The sequence below is a fragment of the Ranitomeya imitator genome, chromosome 5 (genome assembly GCF_032444005.1).
Source record: "Ranitomeya imitator isolate aRanImi1 chromosome 5, aRanImi1.pri, whole genome shotgun sequence".
In the NCBI taxonomy this organism is placed as follows: Eukaryota; Metazoa; Chordata; class Amphibia; order Anura; family Dendrobatidae; genus Ranitomeya; species Ranitomeya imitator.
In genome coordinates this window covers 19,333,619-19,351,331 of record NC_091286.1, presented here as the reverse complement: position 1 = coordinate 19,351,331, position 17,713 = coordinate 19,333,619, and the positions used below count along the sequence as shown (strand labels likewise).

At 44.8% G+C, this 17,713-nt stretch overlaps 1 protein-coding gene across 1 annotated transcript; it reads right to left on the bottom strand.

Annotated features, from left to right (window-relative positions):
• Positions 1 to 283: 283 nt before the first annotated feature.
• LOC138680510 (hemoglobin heart muscle subunit alpha-type-like) lies at positions 284 to 11,065 on the bottom strand. The gene is made up of 3 exons (XM_069767887.1): positions 10,881 to 11,065; positions 8,342 to 8,534; positions 284 to 617 (listed from the first exon to the last, which is right to left on the bottom strand). The coding sequence occupies exons 1-3, from the start codon at positions 11,051 to 11,053 to the stop codon at positions 504 to 506; spliced, it is 480 nt and encodes a 159-aa protein (XP_069623988.1). The 5' UTR covers positions 11,054 to 11,065; the 3' UTR covers positions 284 to 503.
• Positions 11,066 to 17,713: the final 6,648 nt, after the last annotated feature.

Here is a 17,713-nt window from a genome sequence, read left to right as displayed (position 1 = left end):
ATTTGCATACTTTTCCCAGGAAGCCTTGCTCCGCAGCAGCCTCTCCAACCCATTGTCCTACGGCTTTTTCAGAACCACAACTCATATCTGTTGGGGCTTGCTGGGATTTGTAGTTTTGCCAAAGCTGCAGAACCACAGGTTGGAGACGACCGTTGTAAAGACGCCGACCAGCTCTCTCTCCACAAGGAGACCCCTCATCGTCCATGATAAGAGCATGTGATAAAGATCTTGGCCGTGCAGTATTGGCTCCGCTGCGGGTCACAAAAACGTCTCCTCTTCTGCAAATTTTGTAATGTAATTTTATTTTTCAACAAAAAAACAAAGTACATTAATAATTAACCCTTGCTTATTCCGGCTCAGGAGTCTCTAACAGGAGGACGCAGGGGGTAAGTCCTCGGCAGGTTACTCTGTGGATGGGGGGTCACCGGGTCAGGATGGAGAATCTAAGGATCGGACAGACGACGTCGTGACTTGGACCAATATCCCAGCGGGGTCTTCAGAGATTAGCCGGTGACCATGATTCCAGAAGCCTCGTTAAGGAACTTCTCCCAGGCGGCTTGGTGGAAGTCTGCGGGATAACGAGCGGCGAGAACCTCCTGGATGGCGGCTCCGAGGAGCTGGAAGGAAGAAGATCGGGGGTCAGCACTGATACAATCGGGGGTCAGCACTGATACAATCGGGGGTCAGCACTGATACAATCGGGGGGTCAGCACTGATACAGTCGGGGGTCAGCACTGATACGATCGGGGGTCAGCACTGATACAGTCGGGGGTCAGCACTGATACGATCGGGGGTCAGCACTGATACAGTCGGGGGTCAGCACTGATACAATCGGGGGTCAGCACTGATACAATGGGGGGTCAGCACTGATACAATCGGGGGTCAGCACTGATACAATCGGGGGGTCAGCACTGATACAATCGGGGGTCAGCACTGATACAATCGGGGGTCAGCACTGATACAATCGGGGGGTCAGCACTGATACAATCAGGGGTCAGCACTGATACAATCGGGGGTCTGCACTGATACAATCAGGGGTCAGCACTGATACAATCGGGGGTCAGCACTGATACACTTAGGGTTCAGCACTGATACAATCGGGGGGTCAGCACTGATACAATCGGGGGTCAGCACTGATACAATCAGGGGTCAGCACTGATACAATCGGGGGTCAGCACTGATACAATCAGGGGTCAGCACTGATACAATCAGGGGTCAGCACTGATACAATCGGGGGTCTGCACTGATACAATCGGGGGTCAGCACTGATACAATCGGGGGTCAGCACTGATACAATCGGGGGTCAGCACTGATACAGTCGGGGGTCAGCACTGATACAATCGGGGGTCAGCACTGATACAATCGGGGGTCAGCACTGATACGATCAGGGGTCAGCACTGATACGATCGGGGGGTCAGCACTGATACGATCGGGGGGTCAGCACTGATACAGTCGGGGGTCAGCACTGATACAATCGGGGGTCAGCACTGATACAGTCGGGGGTCAGCACTGATACAATCGGGGGGTCAGCACTGATACAATCAGGGGTCAGCACTGATACAATCGGGGGTCTGCACTGATACAATCAGGGGTCAGCACTGATACAATCGGGGGTCAGCACTGATACACTTAGGGTTCAGCACTGATACAATCGGGGGGTCAGCACTGATACAATCGGGGGTCAGCACTGATACAATCAGGGGTCAGCACTGATACAATCGGGGGTCTGCACTGATACAATCGGGGGTCAGCACTGATACAATCGGGGGTCAGCACTGATACAATCAGGGGTCAGCACTGATACAATCGGGGGTCAGCACTGATACAATCAGGGGTCAGCACTGATACAATCGGGGGTCTGCACTGATACAATCGGGGGTCAGCACTGATACAATCGGGGGTCAGCACTGATACAATCGGGGGTCAGCACTGATACAATCAGGGGTCAGCACTGATACGATCGGGGGGTCAGCACTGATACGATCGGGGGGTCAGCACTGATACAGTCGGGGGTCAGCACTGATACGATCGGGGGGTCAGCACTGATACAGTCGGGGGTCAGCACTGATACAATCGGGGGTCAGCACTGATACAGTCGGGGGTCAGCACTGATACAATCGGGGGTCAGCACTGATACAATCGGGGGGTCAGCACTGATACAATCAGGGGTCAGCACTGATACAATCGGGGGTCTGCACTGATACAATCAGGGGTCAGCACTGATACAATCGGGGGGTCAGCACTGATACAATCGGGGGTCAACACTGATACAGTCGGGGGGTCAGCACTGATACAGTCGGGGGCTCAGCACTGATACAATCGGGTGTCAGCACTGATACAATCGGGGGGTCAGCACTGATACACTTAGGGTTCAGCACTGATACAATCGGGGGGTCAGCACTGATACAATCGGGGGTCAGCACTGATACAATCGGGGGTCTGCACTGATACAATCGGGGGTCAGCACTGATACAATCGGGGGTCAGCACTGATACAATCGGGGGTCAGCACTGATACAATCGGGGGGTCAGCACTGATACAATCGGGGGTCAGCACTGATACAATCAGGGGTCAGCACTGATACAATCGGGGGGTCAGCACTGATACAATCAGGGGTCAGCACTGATACAATCGGGGGGTCAGCACTGATACAATCGGGGGTCAGCACTGATACAATCAGGGGTCAGCACTGATACAATCGGGGGTCAGCACTGATACAATCGGGGGGTCAGCACTGATACAATCGGGGGTCAGCACTGATACAATCAGGGGTCAGCACTGATACAATCGGGGGTCTGCACTGATACAATCGGGGGTCAGCACTGATACACTTAGGGGTCAGCACTGATACAATCAGGGGTCTGCACTGATACAATCGGGGGGTCAGCACTGATACAATCAGGGGTCAGCACTGATACAATCAGGGGTCAGCACTGATACAATCGGGGGGTCAACACTGATACAATCGGGGGTCAGCACTGATACAATCGGGGGTCAGCACTGATACAATCGGGGATCAGCACTGATACAATGGGGGGTCAGCACTGATACAATCGGGGGTCTGCACTGATGCAATCGGGGGTCAGCACTGATACAATCAGGGGTCTGCACTGATACAATCAGGGGTCTGCACTGATACAATCGGGGGTCAGCACTGATACAATCAGGGGTCTGCACTGATACAATCGGGGGTCAGCACTGATACAATCAGGGGTCTGCACTGATACAATCGGGGGTCAGCACTGATACAATCGGGGGTCAGCACTGATACAATCAGGGGTCTGCACTGATACAATGGGGGGTCAGCACTGATACAATCGGGGGTCTGCACTGATGCAATCGGGGGTCAGCACTGATACAATCAGGGGTCTGCACTGATACAGTGGGGGGTCAGCACTGATACAATCGGGTGTCAGCACTGATACAATGGGGGGTCAGCACTGATACAATCAGGGGTCAACACTGATACAGTCGGGGGGGGTCAGCACTGATACAGTCGGGGGGTCAGCACTGATACAATCGGGGGTCAGCACTGATACAGTCGGGGGCTCAGCACTGATACTATGGGGGGTCAGCACAGATACAGTCGGGGGGTCAGCACTGATACAATCGGGGGGTCAGCACTGATATGATCGGGGGTCAGCACTGATACTATGGGGGGTCAGCACAGATACAATCAGGGGTCAGCACTGATACAGTCGGGGGCTCAGCACTGATACTATGGGGGGTCAGCACAGATACAGTCGGGGGGTCAGCACTGATACAATCGGGGGTCAGCACTGATACAGTCGGGGGCTCAGCACTGATACTATGGGGGGTCAGCACAGATACAGTCGGGGGGTCAGCACTGATACAATCGGGGGGTCAGCACTGATATGATCGGGGGTCAGCACTGATACTATGGGGGGTCAGCACAGATACAATCAGGGGTCAGCACTGATACAGTCGGGGGCTCAGCACTGATACTATGGGGGGTCAGCACAGATACAGTCGGGGGGTCAGCACTGATACAATCGGGGGGTCAGCACTGATATGATCTGGGGGTCAGCACTGATACTTTGGGGGGTCAGCACAGATACAATCAGGGGTCAGCACTGATACAGTCGGGGGCTCAGCACTGATACAATCGGGGTCAGCACTGATACGATCAGGGGTCAGCCCTGATACAGTTGGGGGCTCAGCAATGATACAATGGGGGCTCAGCACTGATACAATCGGGGGCTCAGCACTGATACAATGGGGGCTCAGCACTGATACAATCGGGGGGTCAGCACTGATACAATCAGGGGTCTGCACTGATACAATCGGGGGGTCAGCACTGATACAATCAGGGGTCAGCACTGATACAATCAGGGGTCAGCACTGATACAATCGGGGGGTCAACACTGATACAATCGGGGGTCAGCACTGATACAATCGGGGGTCAGCACTGATACAATCGGGGATCAGCACTGATACAATGGGGGGTCAGCACTGATACAATCGGGGGTCTGCACTGATGCAATCGGGGGTCAGCACTGATACAATCAGGGGTCTGCACTGATACAATCAGGGGTCTGCACTGATACAATCGGGGGTCAGCACTGATACAATCAGGGGTCTGCACTGATACAATCGGGGGTCAGCACTGATACAATCAGGGGTCTGCACTGATACAATCGGGGGTCAGCACTGATACAATCGGGGGTCAGCACTGATACAATCAGGGGTCTGCACTGATACAATGGGGGGTCAGCACTGATACAATCGGGGGTCTGCACTGATGCAATCGGGGGTCAGCACTGATACAATCAGGGGTCTGCACTGATACAGTGGGGGGTCAGCACTGATACAATCGGGTGTCAGCACTGATACAATGGGGGGTCAGCACTGATACAATCAGGGGTCAACACTGATACAGTCGGGGGGGGTCAGCACTGATACAGTCGGGGGGTCAGCACTGATACAATCGGGGGTCAGCACTGATACAGTCGGGGGCTCAGCACTGATACTATGGGGGGTCAGCACAGATACAGTCGGGGGGTCAGCACTGATACAATCGGGGGGTCAGCACTGATATGATCGGGGGTCAGCACTGATACTATGGGGGGTCAGCACAGATACAATCAGGGGTCAGCACTGATACAGTCGGGGGCTCAGCACTGATACTATGGGGGGTCAGCACAGATACAGTCGGGGGGTCAGCACTGATACAATCGGGGGTCAGCACTGATACAGTCGGGGGCTCAGCACTGATACTATGGGGGGTCAGCACAGATACAGTCGGGGGGTCAGCACTGATACAATCGGGGGGTCAGCACTGATATGATCGGGGGTCAGCACTGATACTATGGGGGGTCAGCACAGATACAATCAGGGGTCAGCACTGATACAGTCGGGGGCTCAGCACTGATACTATGGGGGGTCAGCACAGATACAGTCGGGGGGTCAGCACTGATACAATCGGGGGGTCAGCACTGATATGATCTGGGGGTCAGCACTGATACTTTGGGGGGTCAGCACAGATACAATCAGGGGTCAGCACTGATACAGTCGGGGGCTCAGCACTGATACAATCGGGGTCAGCACTGATACGATCAGGGGTCAGCCCTGATACAGTTGGGGGCTCAGCAATGATACAATGGGGGCTCAGCACTGATACAATCGGGGGCTCAGCACTGATACAATGGGGGCTCAGCACTGATACAATCGGGGGGTCAGCACTGATACAATCGGGGGCTCAGCACTGATACAATCGGGGGGTCAGCACTGATACAATCGGAGGTCAGCACTGATACAGTCGGGGGCTCAGCACTGATACAATCGGGTGGCTCAGCACTGATACAATCGGGGGGTCAGCACTGATACAATCGGGGTCAGCACTGATACAATCGGGGGGTCAGCACTGATACAATCGGGGGGTCAGCACTGATACAATCGGGGGTCAGCACTGATACAGTCGGGGGTCAGCACTGATACAATCGGGGGGTCAGCACTGATACAATCAGGGGTCAGCACTGATACAATCGGGGGTCAGCACTGATACAGTCGGGGGTCAGCACTGATACAATTGGGGGTCAGCACTGATACCATGGGGGGTCAGCACTGATACAGTCGGGGGTCAGCACTGATACAGTCGGGGGTCAGCACTGATACAATTGGGGGTCAGCACTGATACAATCAGGGGTCAGCACTGATACAGTCGGGGCATATATAAGGTTACCGGTGTCCGGGGCGGACCCTTGAAGCTCTGCTGCGGCTGTCCTGGTGTGCTGTGAGTTGCCGTTTCACCACTAGTTGGAGAATACTGATCTTTGGGCCGTGCCTGTCCATTAGCTGAGATAGGACCTCTATGTCTCCATTCCATGTGCTGTGCCACGTTGGGGGCCACATGTGCGGAGCTGGAATACACAGGTCGTGCCGCCAAAGGTCTCTTTATACTGCTGCCACATCGCAGTGTAATGCAGGTGAATGGGGCCACATTGACCCTTAGGGTACCATGACCACAGCAACTAAGTCACCACAAAATCTAACTAGCTCCGACTTTTTGGGACTTGTTTGTCGCCGTACCGTCGGGGTCTCCATGGGACCCCATTCTCCTGCATTATGCTGCCATCTTGCAACTGCACAAAGCGTTTCACAGCCCAAAATAATCCCACCATGTGGATGAGGGACTAACCAGTGAGCCAACATCTTCATCTTTAATGAATCAATAGTACTCATGAAAATAAGAAACGTTGTGATAGATCTTATCAGAGAAATCTGCTTCTTTCTCCTCCTGGACGGATCGTTCACTCTAAATTTGCAGGTAAAATCTGTAAAATCTGAATTCAGAGAAAACAGACTTTCCCTTTCCTGAGATAGGAAATGGCAGTTGGTGCTTTTAAAATTCTACGAAGGAGGGAGGAGTTCGAAGGAGGGAGGAGCTAGAAGGAGGGAGGTGTTAGAAGGAGGGAGGTGTTAGAAAGAGGGAGGTGTTAGACGGAGGGAGGTGTTAGACGGAGGGAGGAGTTAGGAGGGAGGAGCTAGAAGAAGGGAGGAGTTAGGAGGGAGGAGCTAGAAGGAGGGGGAGCTAGGAGGGAGGAGTTAGAAGGAGGGAGGTGTTAGGAGGGAGGAGCTAGAATCAGGGAGGAGCTAGAAGGTGGGAGGAGTTAGAAGGAGGAAGTAGCTAGAAGGAGGGGGAGCTAGAAGGAGGGAGGTGTTAGAAGGAGGGAGGAGCTAGAAGGAGGGAGGAGCTAGAAGGAGGGAGGAGCTAGAAGAAGGGAAGAGTTATAAGGAGGGAGGATATATAAGGGAGGAGCTAGGAGGGAGGAGTTAGAAGGAGGGAGGAGCTAGATGGAAGGAGGAGCTAGAAGGAGGGAGGAGCTAGAGGAAGACACAGATGATGCAGAGTTCTGCGAAAATGACAGTTACAGTTCTGCAAAGAATTTTATAAGCACCAACTGTCATCTCATAGATTAGTAATGGGAACGTCTGTAATCACTGAAGAAAGACTTTTGAGATTGAGAGATCAGTCCGGAAGGAGAAAGAAGCAGATTTATCTGATGAGATTTATTACAGAGTCTCTTATTTTCATGTGAACTTTTGATTTATTAAATAAAACTTAAAACAGTGATTATTCTTTAAGGAGTAAATCCACTCACATGATCTCCATATTTCTATGGGAAACCTTGATCTAGGACCACCACTCCTTTCCAGAGACCACCCTGATGCTGAGATTTCTCTAGCAGATGTACAGCCTCGGAGGGGATTGCTCTAAGTGGACTTTACCCATGAATCCCTGGGATCTCTGCTGTAACAGAGCGGACATATATAGATCAGTATTCCCCAAGCTTCAGACTACAACTCCCAGCATGCACCGATAGGTTAACATATTCTGTACATTCTGATAGTTTTGCAAAAGCAGGAAAGTCACAGGATGAACAATACGATACATTGTGACAACTGTTTTTCTGTCTTCCATGTTTTCTATACATTTTGCAACATTTATAAAGTGAATGTAATCAATTTCCCATTTGTCGCTTGACTCCCTCTGTAACTATGGAGGCACAGCGATTTGCATAGGAGCTGTGTACACAAAACGGTAGGGGAATTTAAATAAGGAATATTAACTAAGTTGCTTTATTATTTTTTTTACACTGAAACTATAAAATATTTGTTGCAAAAGTTCACACATATTTTAATGAAATGAACTTTTCTAATAGAATATTTACTTTTATTGCTACAACTAAGTGCAACCATTTATTCTGCAAGATTATCCGGACAGGAAAACCATAGATAATGGCCGATTCCCCATCACAAGGAGCATTCCACCCTCGGATATGTTAGGTCAGCACATAGGTGACTACATTATGCCCCTCACCTTCATGTGCCCCCCGGGGACCTTCAGCTTGTTGGTGTGGAGGTCTTGGTACTTGGACAAACTGTCCAGATTTTTGGTGGCGTCTCCGAGAGCGTTGAAAATCTTCCCTCCGTGGGTTAAGAGATCCTGAGATCCAGGAGTCAGATCAAAGCGGCTGAAGAAAGACTTGGCATCAGGGTGGTTCTGGAAAAGCCTAGGAAGAAAGGAATTACTGTACACATGAAAGGGTTAACGATAAGTGACACAGCGGCACCATGAGCAACAAATCCAGAAAAAGAAACCAGGAAGAAATGAGCATGACCACATTATCTCAGCCTTATATGATGTATATCTGACTCTGCCTTATTATCCCACCCTGGTGTATTATATAGGCTCGGCCTTATTATCTCACCGTCCTGTATTACATAGGCTCAGACACCATGCGGTATTATATGGACTTTGCCTTATTATCTCATCCTTATATATTATATAGACTTGACCTTATTATCCCACTCTGGTGTATTATATAGACTCTGCCTTATTATCCATCCTTATGTATTATATAGACTTGACCTTATTATCCCACCATGATGTATTATATAGGCTCAGCCTTATTATATCCCCATGCTGTATTATATAGGCTTGGCCTTATTATCTCACCGTCCTGTATTACATAGGCTCAGACTTATTATATCACCATGCGGTATTATATGGACTTTGTCTTATTATCTCATCCTTATATATTATATAGACTTGACCTTATTATCCCACTCTGGTGTATTATATAGACTCTGCCTTATTATCTCACCGTCCTGTATTATATAGGCTTGGCATTCTTATATCACCACACTGTATTATATAGACTCGGCCTTATTATATCACCATGCTACATTATATGGACTAGGCCTTATTATATCACCATGCTATATTATACAGACTCTGGCTTATTATCTCATCCTTATGTATTATATAGACTTGACCTTATTATCTCAACCTCCTGTATTATGTAAGCTCACTCTTATTATATCAACAGGCTGTATTATACAGATGCTGCCTTATTATCTCATCCTTGTGTATTATAAAGACTCTGCCTTATTATCTCAACCTGCTGTATTATATAGACTTGGCCTTATTTTATCACCATTCTGTATTATATGGACTCAGCCTTATTATATCACCATGCATTATTATACAGTCTATGCCTTATTATCTCATCCTTATGTATTTTATAGACTCTACGTTATTATTCCATCCTGGTGTATCATATAGACTGGGTCTTATTATCTCACCCTGCTGTATTATATGGATTTTGCCTTATTATATCACCATGGTGTATCATATGGGTTCTGCCTTATTATCTCACCCTGTTGTATTATCTAGCCTTATCCTTATTATCTCACCCTGCTGTTTTATATGGACTATGCCTTATTATTACACCCTGCTGTATTATATAGTCTCTGCATTATCTCAGCTTCCTGTTATTCTATATGACTTTCCCTTAGCTCAGTCTTCTTTATTATGTAAGACTCTGTCTTTTTATCTCGCTTATTATATAAGACTCTGCTGTATTGTCAGCCTGTTGTAGTATATGTTGTTCTGCCTTATTATCTCAACCTTCTGTATTACATCAGACTCTACTGTATTATATTAGACTCTGCCGTATTATCTTACCCTTATGTATTATATAGACTCATTCTTATTATCCCACCCTGGTGTATTATATAGGCTCAGCCTTATTATCTCATCCTTATGTATTATATAGGCTCGACCTTATTATCTCACTCCGCTGTTTTATATGGACTTTGCCTTATTATCTTGCCCTGCTGTATTAAATAGACCCTGCCTTATTATCTCACCCTTATGTACGGTATTATATAGACTATGTATGATTATCTAACTCTGCTGTATTATATATTCTCAGCTTGCAGTTATTCTGTATGGCTTTCCCTTACTAGCTCAGTCTTCTGTATTATTTAAGACTCTGCCTTTTTATCTCACCCTTATGTATTATATAAATTCAGCCTTATTCTCCCACCCTAGCGTATCATATAGGCTCGGCCTTATTTTCTCACCCTGCTGTATTATATGAGCAAGGCCTTATTATCTCACCCTGCTGTATTAAATAAACTCTGCCTTATTATCTTACCCTTATGTATTATATAGACTATGTCTAATTATCTAACCATGCTGTATTATATAGTCTCTGTCTCATTATCTCAGCTTGCTGCCTTTCTATATGACTTAATATCTCAGCCTTCTGTATTACGTCAAACTCAGCCTTATTATCTCAACCTTCTGTATTACATCAGACCCTTCTGAATTATATTAGTCTCTGCCTTATTATCTCAGAGCTTTGACTTTGTTTGTCAAACTGTGAGATAATAACTCAGAGCCTTTTTCGAGACCCTCAAAGAGACACTAAAAGACTCTACCTCTTCTTCCTCACTGCCCACCACCCTCCTAATCACATCCTATTGGAGGCAATGTAAAGTGATGAAGAAGGCTGACCCCGTCGGCATCTCCACGGTCCTGGGGTACGGTGGCCATTTAAGTTAGTTACCTGCTCATGGATTCGGCCCCCAGTTTACTGGCCTCTGGTGCGATTTTCTCCCATAGGGAAGAGATGGCGGCCTTCTCGCTGTCAGACAGTCCCATGTTGTGGCTTGGCAGTGCCAATGACTTGTTCTGAGTCCTCGGTGGTGGACGGCTCCTTATATAGTCCACGGGGCTCATTCTAGGTCAATGTATAGTGGGGGGGGGGTCACATGGAGGGGATAAGTGAAATCCCTATCATCCGGCCTGGACTGGAGCCGGAGTCACTCATGTTTTGGTTGGGGGTGTACACTGGACCCATGCACTGGGGTACCTACCTACGGCCATTATTATTAATTGGTCACAAGTTGTAAGTAGCTGAAATCTGAGGCCGGCAGCTGCCGTGGAATGTAAAGCGCGTAATGCTCATTTACATCCATTCTTACTTATATCACAAATAATCTGCCTATGACCAAGTGAGAACGCTGCTCCCCCCACGTACACCCTGCAGGCAGCACATGGAGGGCACCTGAAGGGCAGACGACCATGGAACATGGCATATGTATATATAGATGCTTGTGAACTTATTATACTTCCTTATATACCCCCTCTGCGCTTTACAGATATCATTATATAGACACTGTATCATTTATCGGATCATGAGCTCATCACATGCTTTCTACATGTCGCAGCTTTGATGTCGTTATCGCCACAATTTTTCCAAAATTGCAATTTTTGTAAAAAATCTTTGCAAAAACTTTTGTTGCACAAATAACCCTGATGTGGCTGGATGGCGATAAACAGATATAGGAAACGCCATAGCGACGTTCAGCGCGTTACATCGTATCCCTTTGGTCGCTCGCTACGACGATGTAAGACCCCGCTACTAAATAAGAAAGGGTGTGCGGAACCGGTAAGGTCCATAGCGCAGGCGGTTACTGCTCACGTTAGAGCATAGGGCAATATTTACAAAGTAAATAAACACATTTATATCATAAATATATTCAACATTCTCTTTATTTATTTATTTATTCTATTTTCAATTTTTTGTTTTCATTTCTTCCCATTGAGTTAATACATTGAAACAATGATCAGCGTCTCTTCAGGGGTCTCCGCATGTTTCCTGTCTATAGCGTATTATATGACCTTGTACAATTTAGGGCAGCGGAAATCTGCATCAACTACACAAATAATAGATTATAATTCTAATAGATTATTATCTAATAATAATAGATAAAAGTGCAAATTCTAAAAACGATGGTAAAACTACAGAAAAAGAAATGCATATAAAATCATTACGTGTGGCGCGGCGGCGGCACTATTTGGCACTGTGGTAACGGACGGTAAGTATTATCTTGCGGGAATATATCCACATGCGCTATTTTTTCATTGTGTTTATTTACCAAATAAAAAAAAAGTACAAATAAAATGTCTAAAAAAAAAAGGGGGAACAAACCCCAATATTGTTTCATCGTCGCCCCCGTTGTGTTTTGAGGGTTATTGCTACAGTGAAAAATAAATAAGAGGAAATAAATAATAAAAAAAATCAAATAATAAAAGCTAACCTTCTTGCTGACGGTTTCCAATAGAATTTTCTGCCATCTAGTAAAATAAAAAAAATAAGTGAAACTAAAAAAGTTAGGCAATAGAGATAAATGAGAAGGGTGGGGGCGTTCTATAATTTTAAAGAGGTCGCATTCAGATGGAGATGGGGTGAGGGCTCCGCGTTACACTAAGTCGGGATTATTACACAAAGCTGACGATTTTGCCCATTTTTAAACCCAATCCCAGATACAAGGTACACGGAGGGGTCATCCATAGATCCTGGGCACAAGTGGGACAGAAAAGGTTGTAAATTAACCCCTTCGTGCTCTCACCTTGAATTTATAGTCAAGGTCATAAGGGAGTTCCTGTAAGAACCTACAGAGGATAATGTCACAGCGAGATTGTATCCAGGCCCAAACACAACAGCTGCACCGACAGCTCGATACAATGTATCAGTCTGCAATGGAAACACTTGTAGCAAACCCTCAGATGTGAGAAGTATTAGGTCTCTGTGGGTTTATAGCTATTGGTGCAAAGAAGAATATTTACTAATTGCAAGCAGAGATACTGAAAATCAGGGGAAAATGGTGCAGAATGGCCTCTAGAAATGTTTTTGCTAAAAATACAGGATCCTAATGTAAATTCTACTAATTCCTTCATTCATGTGACAAGACAAGAACATAAGGATGACTCTGTAGATACACCAGACCACCAGGAATATTATCATTAACTCTATAGACACACCAGACCACCAGGAATATTATCATTAACTCTATAGACACACCAGACCACCAGGAATATTATCCTTAACCTGTAGACACACCAGACCACCAGGAATATTATCATTAACTTTATAGACACACCAGACCACCAGGAATATTATCATTAACTCTATAGACACACCAGACCACCAGGAATATTATCATTAACTCTATAGACACTCCAGACCACCAGGAATATTATCATTAACTCTGTAGACACACCAGACCACCAGGAATATTATCATTAACTCTATAGACACTCCAGACCACCAGGAATATTATCCTTAACCTGTAGACACACCAGACCACCAGGAATATTATCATTAACTTTATAGATACACCGGACCACCAGGAATATTATCATTAACTCTATAGACACACCAGACCACCAGGAATATTATCATTAACTCTATAGACACTCCAGACCACCAGGAATATTATCCTTAACCTGTAGACACACCAGACCACCAGGAATATTATCATTAACTTTATAGACACACCAGACCACCAGGAATATTATCATTAACTCTATAGACACTCCAGACCACCAGGAATATTATCATTAACTCTGTAGACACACCAGACCACCAGGAATATTATCCTTAACCTGTAGACACACCAGACCACCAGGAATATTATCATTAACTTTATAGACACACCGGACCACCAGGAATATTATCATTAACTCTATAGACACACCAGACCACCAGGAATATTATCATTAACTCTATAGACACTCCAGACCACCAGGAATATTATCCTTAACCTGTAGACACACCAGACCACCAGGAATATTATCATTAACTTTATAGACACACCAGACCACCAGGAATATTATCATTAACTCTATAGACACACCAGACCACCAGGAATATTATCATTAACTCTATAGACACACCAGACCACCAGGAATATTATCATTAACTCTATAGACACACCAGACCACCAGGAATATTATCATTAACTCTATAGACACTCCAGACCACCAGGAATATTATCCTTAACCTGTAGACACACCAGACCACCAGGAATATTATCATTAACTTTATAGACACACCAGACCACCAGGAATATTATCATTAACTCTATAGACACACCAGACCACCAGGAATATTATCATTAACTCTATAGACACACCAGACCACCAGGAATATTATCATTAACTCTGTAGACACTCCAGACCACCAGGAATATTATCCTTAACCTGTAGACACACCAGACCACCAGGAATATTATCATTAACTTTATAGACACACCAGACCACCAGGAATAATATCATTAACTCTGTAGACACACCAGACCACCAGGAATATTATCATTAACCTGTAGACACACCAGACCACCAGGAATATTATCATTAACTCTATAGACACACAAGACCACCAGGAATTTTATCATTAACTCAATAGACACACCAGACCACCAGGAATATTATCATTAACTCTATAGATACACCAGACCACCAGGAATATTATCATTAACTCTATAGACACACCAGACCACCAGGAATATTATCCTTAACCTGTAGACACACCAGACCACCAGGAATATTATCATTAACTCTATAGATACACCAGACCGCCAGGAATATTATCATTAACTCTATAGATACACCAGACCACCAGGAATATTATCATTAACTCTATAGACGCACCAGACCACCAGGAATATTATCATTAACTCTATAGACACACAAGACCACCAGGAATATTATCATTAACCTGTAGACACACCAGACCACCAGGAATTTTATCATTAACTCAATAGACACACCAGACCACCAGGAATATTATCATTAACTCTATAGACACTCCAGACCACCAGGAATATTATCATTAACTCTATAGATACACCAGACCACCAGGAATATTATCATTAACTCTATAGATACACCAGACCACCAGGAATATTATCATTAACTCTATAGATACACCAGACCACTAGGAATATTATCATTAACTCTATAGACACACCAGACCACCAGGGATATTATCATTAACTCTATAGACGCACCAGACCACCAGGAATATTATCATTAACTCTATAAACACACAAGACCACCAGGAATTGTATCATTAACTCTATAGATACACCAGACCACCAGGAATATTATCATTAACTCTATAGATACAGCAGACCACCAGGAATATTATCATTTACTCTATAGATACACCAGACCACCAGGAATATTATCATTAACTCTATAGACACACCAGACCACCAGGAATATTATCATTAACTCTATAGACACACAAGACCACCAGAAATTTTATCATTAACTCAATAGACACACCAGACCACCAGGAATATTATCATTAACTCTATAGACGCACCAGACCACCAGGAATATTATCATTAACTCTATAAACACACAAGACCACCAGGAATTGTATCATTAACTCAATAGACACACCAGACCACCAGGAATATTATCATTAACTCTATAGATACACCAGACCACCAGGAATATTATCATTAACTCTATAGATACACCAGACCACCAGGAATATTATCATTAACTCTATAGATACACCAGACCACCAGGAATATTATCATTAACTCTATAGACACACCAGACCACCAGGAATATTATCATTAACTCTATAGACGCACCAGACCACCAGGAATATTATCATTAACTCTATAGACACACAAGACCACCAGGAATTTTATCATTAACTCAATAGACACACCAGACCACCAGGAATATTATCATTAACTCTATAGATACACCAGACCACCAGGAAAATTATCATTAACTCTATAGACACTCCAGACCACCAGGAATATTATCATTAACTCAATAGACACACCAGACCACCAGGAATATTATCATTAACTCTGTAGACACACCAGACCACCAGGAATATTATCATTAACTCTGTAGACACACCAGACCACCAGGAATATTATCATTAACTCTGTAGACACACCAGACCACCAGGAATATTATCATTAACCCTGTAGACACACCAGACCACCAGGAATATTATCATTAACTCTGTAGACACACCAGACCACCAGGAATATTATCAATAACTCTATAGACACACAAGACCACCAGGAATATTATCATTAACTCTATATGTCGGGGTCGTCACGACAATACCCTTCATCCACCAGTCATTCCAAATCAGATTAGGAGCATGTTGGTACCGGATAAGAATGAGTCAGACACAATGCTGGTTCAAACTCATTGCACGCTCGTGTGTAACGTCACAGCAACAACTGAACTTTATTTCCTGATACACAATATTACATGATCTATTGGGGGAAGGTGTGCAGAGGGCGGGGTTAGGCGGGGGTTAAGCAATGTATCTAGTATTCAGTCCTTCTGGTTGGTCCTGACGTCATCTGATGAATCTTCCTTTGTCGACATCTTGTCCACATCGCATTAAGTATCATTTCCAGAGAAATGATACTTGTCCTTCTGGAATGTGTAGCTTGTTCCTTCAGCCGAGTGAAAGTGGGGCAAAGGTGAATACTGGCAGCCATCTTAAATACAGTTAAATTTGGATTTGCAAGCAAAGGGGAAAAACTTATTGTTTCACAGCATAAGAATATATAAAAGTACAAAAGAGTATAAAGACATATATTTTTACCTTGACATATGGATACACCAGACCACCAGGAATATTATCATTAACTCTATAGATACTCCAGACCACCAGGAATATTATCAATAACTCTATAGACACACAAGACCACCAGGAATATTATCATTAACTCTATAGATACACCAGACCACCAGGAATATTATCATTAACTCTATAGACACTTCAGACCACCAGGAATATTATCAATAACTCTATAGACACACAAGACCACCAGGAATATTATCATTAACTCTATAGATACACCAGACCACCAGGAATATTATCATTAACTCTATAGACACTTCAGACCACCAGGAATATTATCAATGACTCTATAGACACACAAGACCACCAGGAACATTATCATTAACTCTATAGACACTCCAGACCACCAGGAATATTATCATTAACTCTATAGACACTCCAGACCACCAGGAATATTATCATTAACTCTATAGATACACCAGACCACCAGGAATATTATCATTAACTCTATAGACACACCAGACCACCAGGAATATTATCATTAACTCTATAGACACTCCAGACCACCAGGAATATTATCATTAACTCTATAGATACTCCAGACCACCAGTAATATTATCAATAACTCAATAGACACACAAGACCACCAGGAATATTATCATTAACTCTATAGACACACCAGACCACCAGGAATATTATCATTAACTCTATAGACACTCCAGACCACCAGGAATATTATCAATAACTCTATAGACACACAAGACCACCAGGAATATTATCATTAACTCTATAGATACACCAGACCACCAGGAATATTATCATTAACTCTATAGACACACCAGACCACCAGGAATATTATCATTAACCTGTAGACACACCAGACCACCAGGAATATTATCATTAACTCTATAGACACACCAGACCACCAGGAATATTATCATTAACTCAATAGATACACCAGACCACCAGGAATA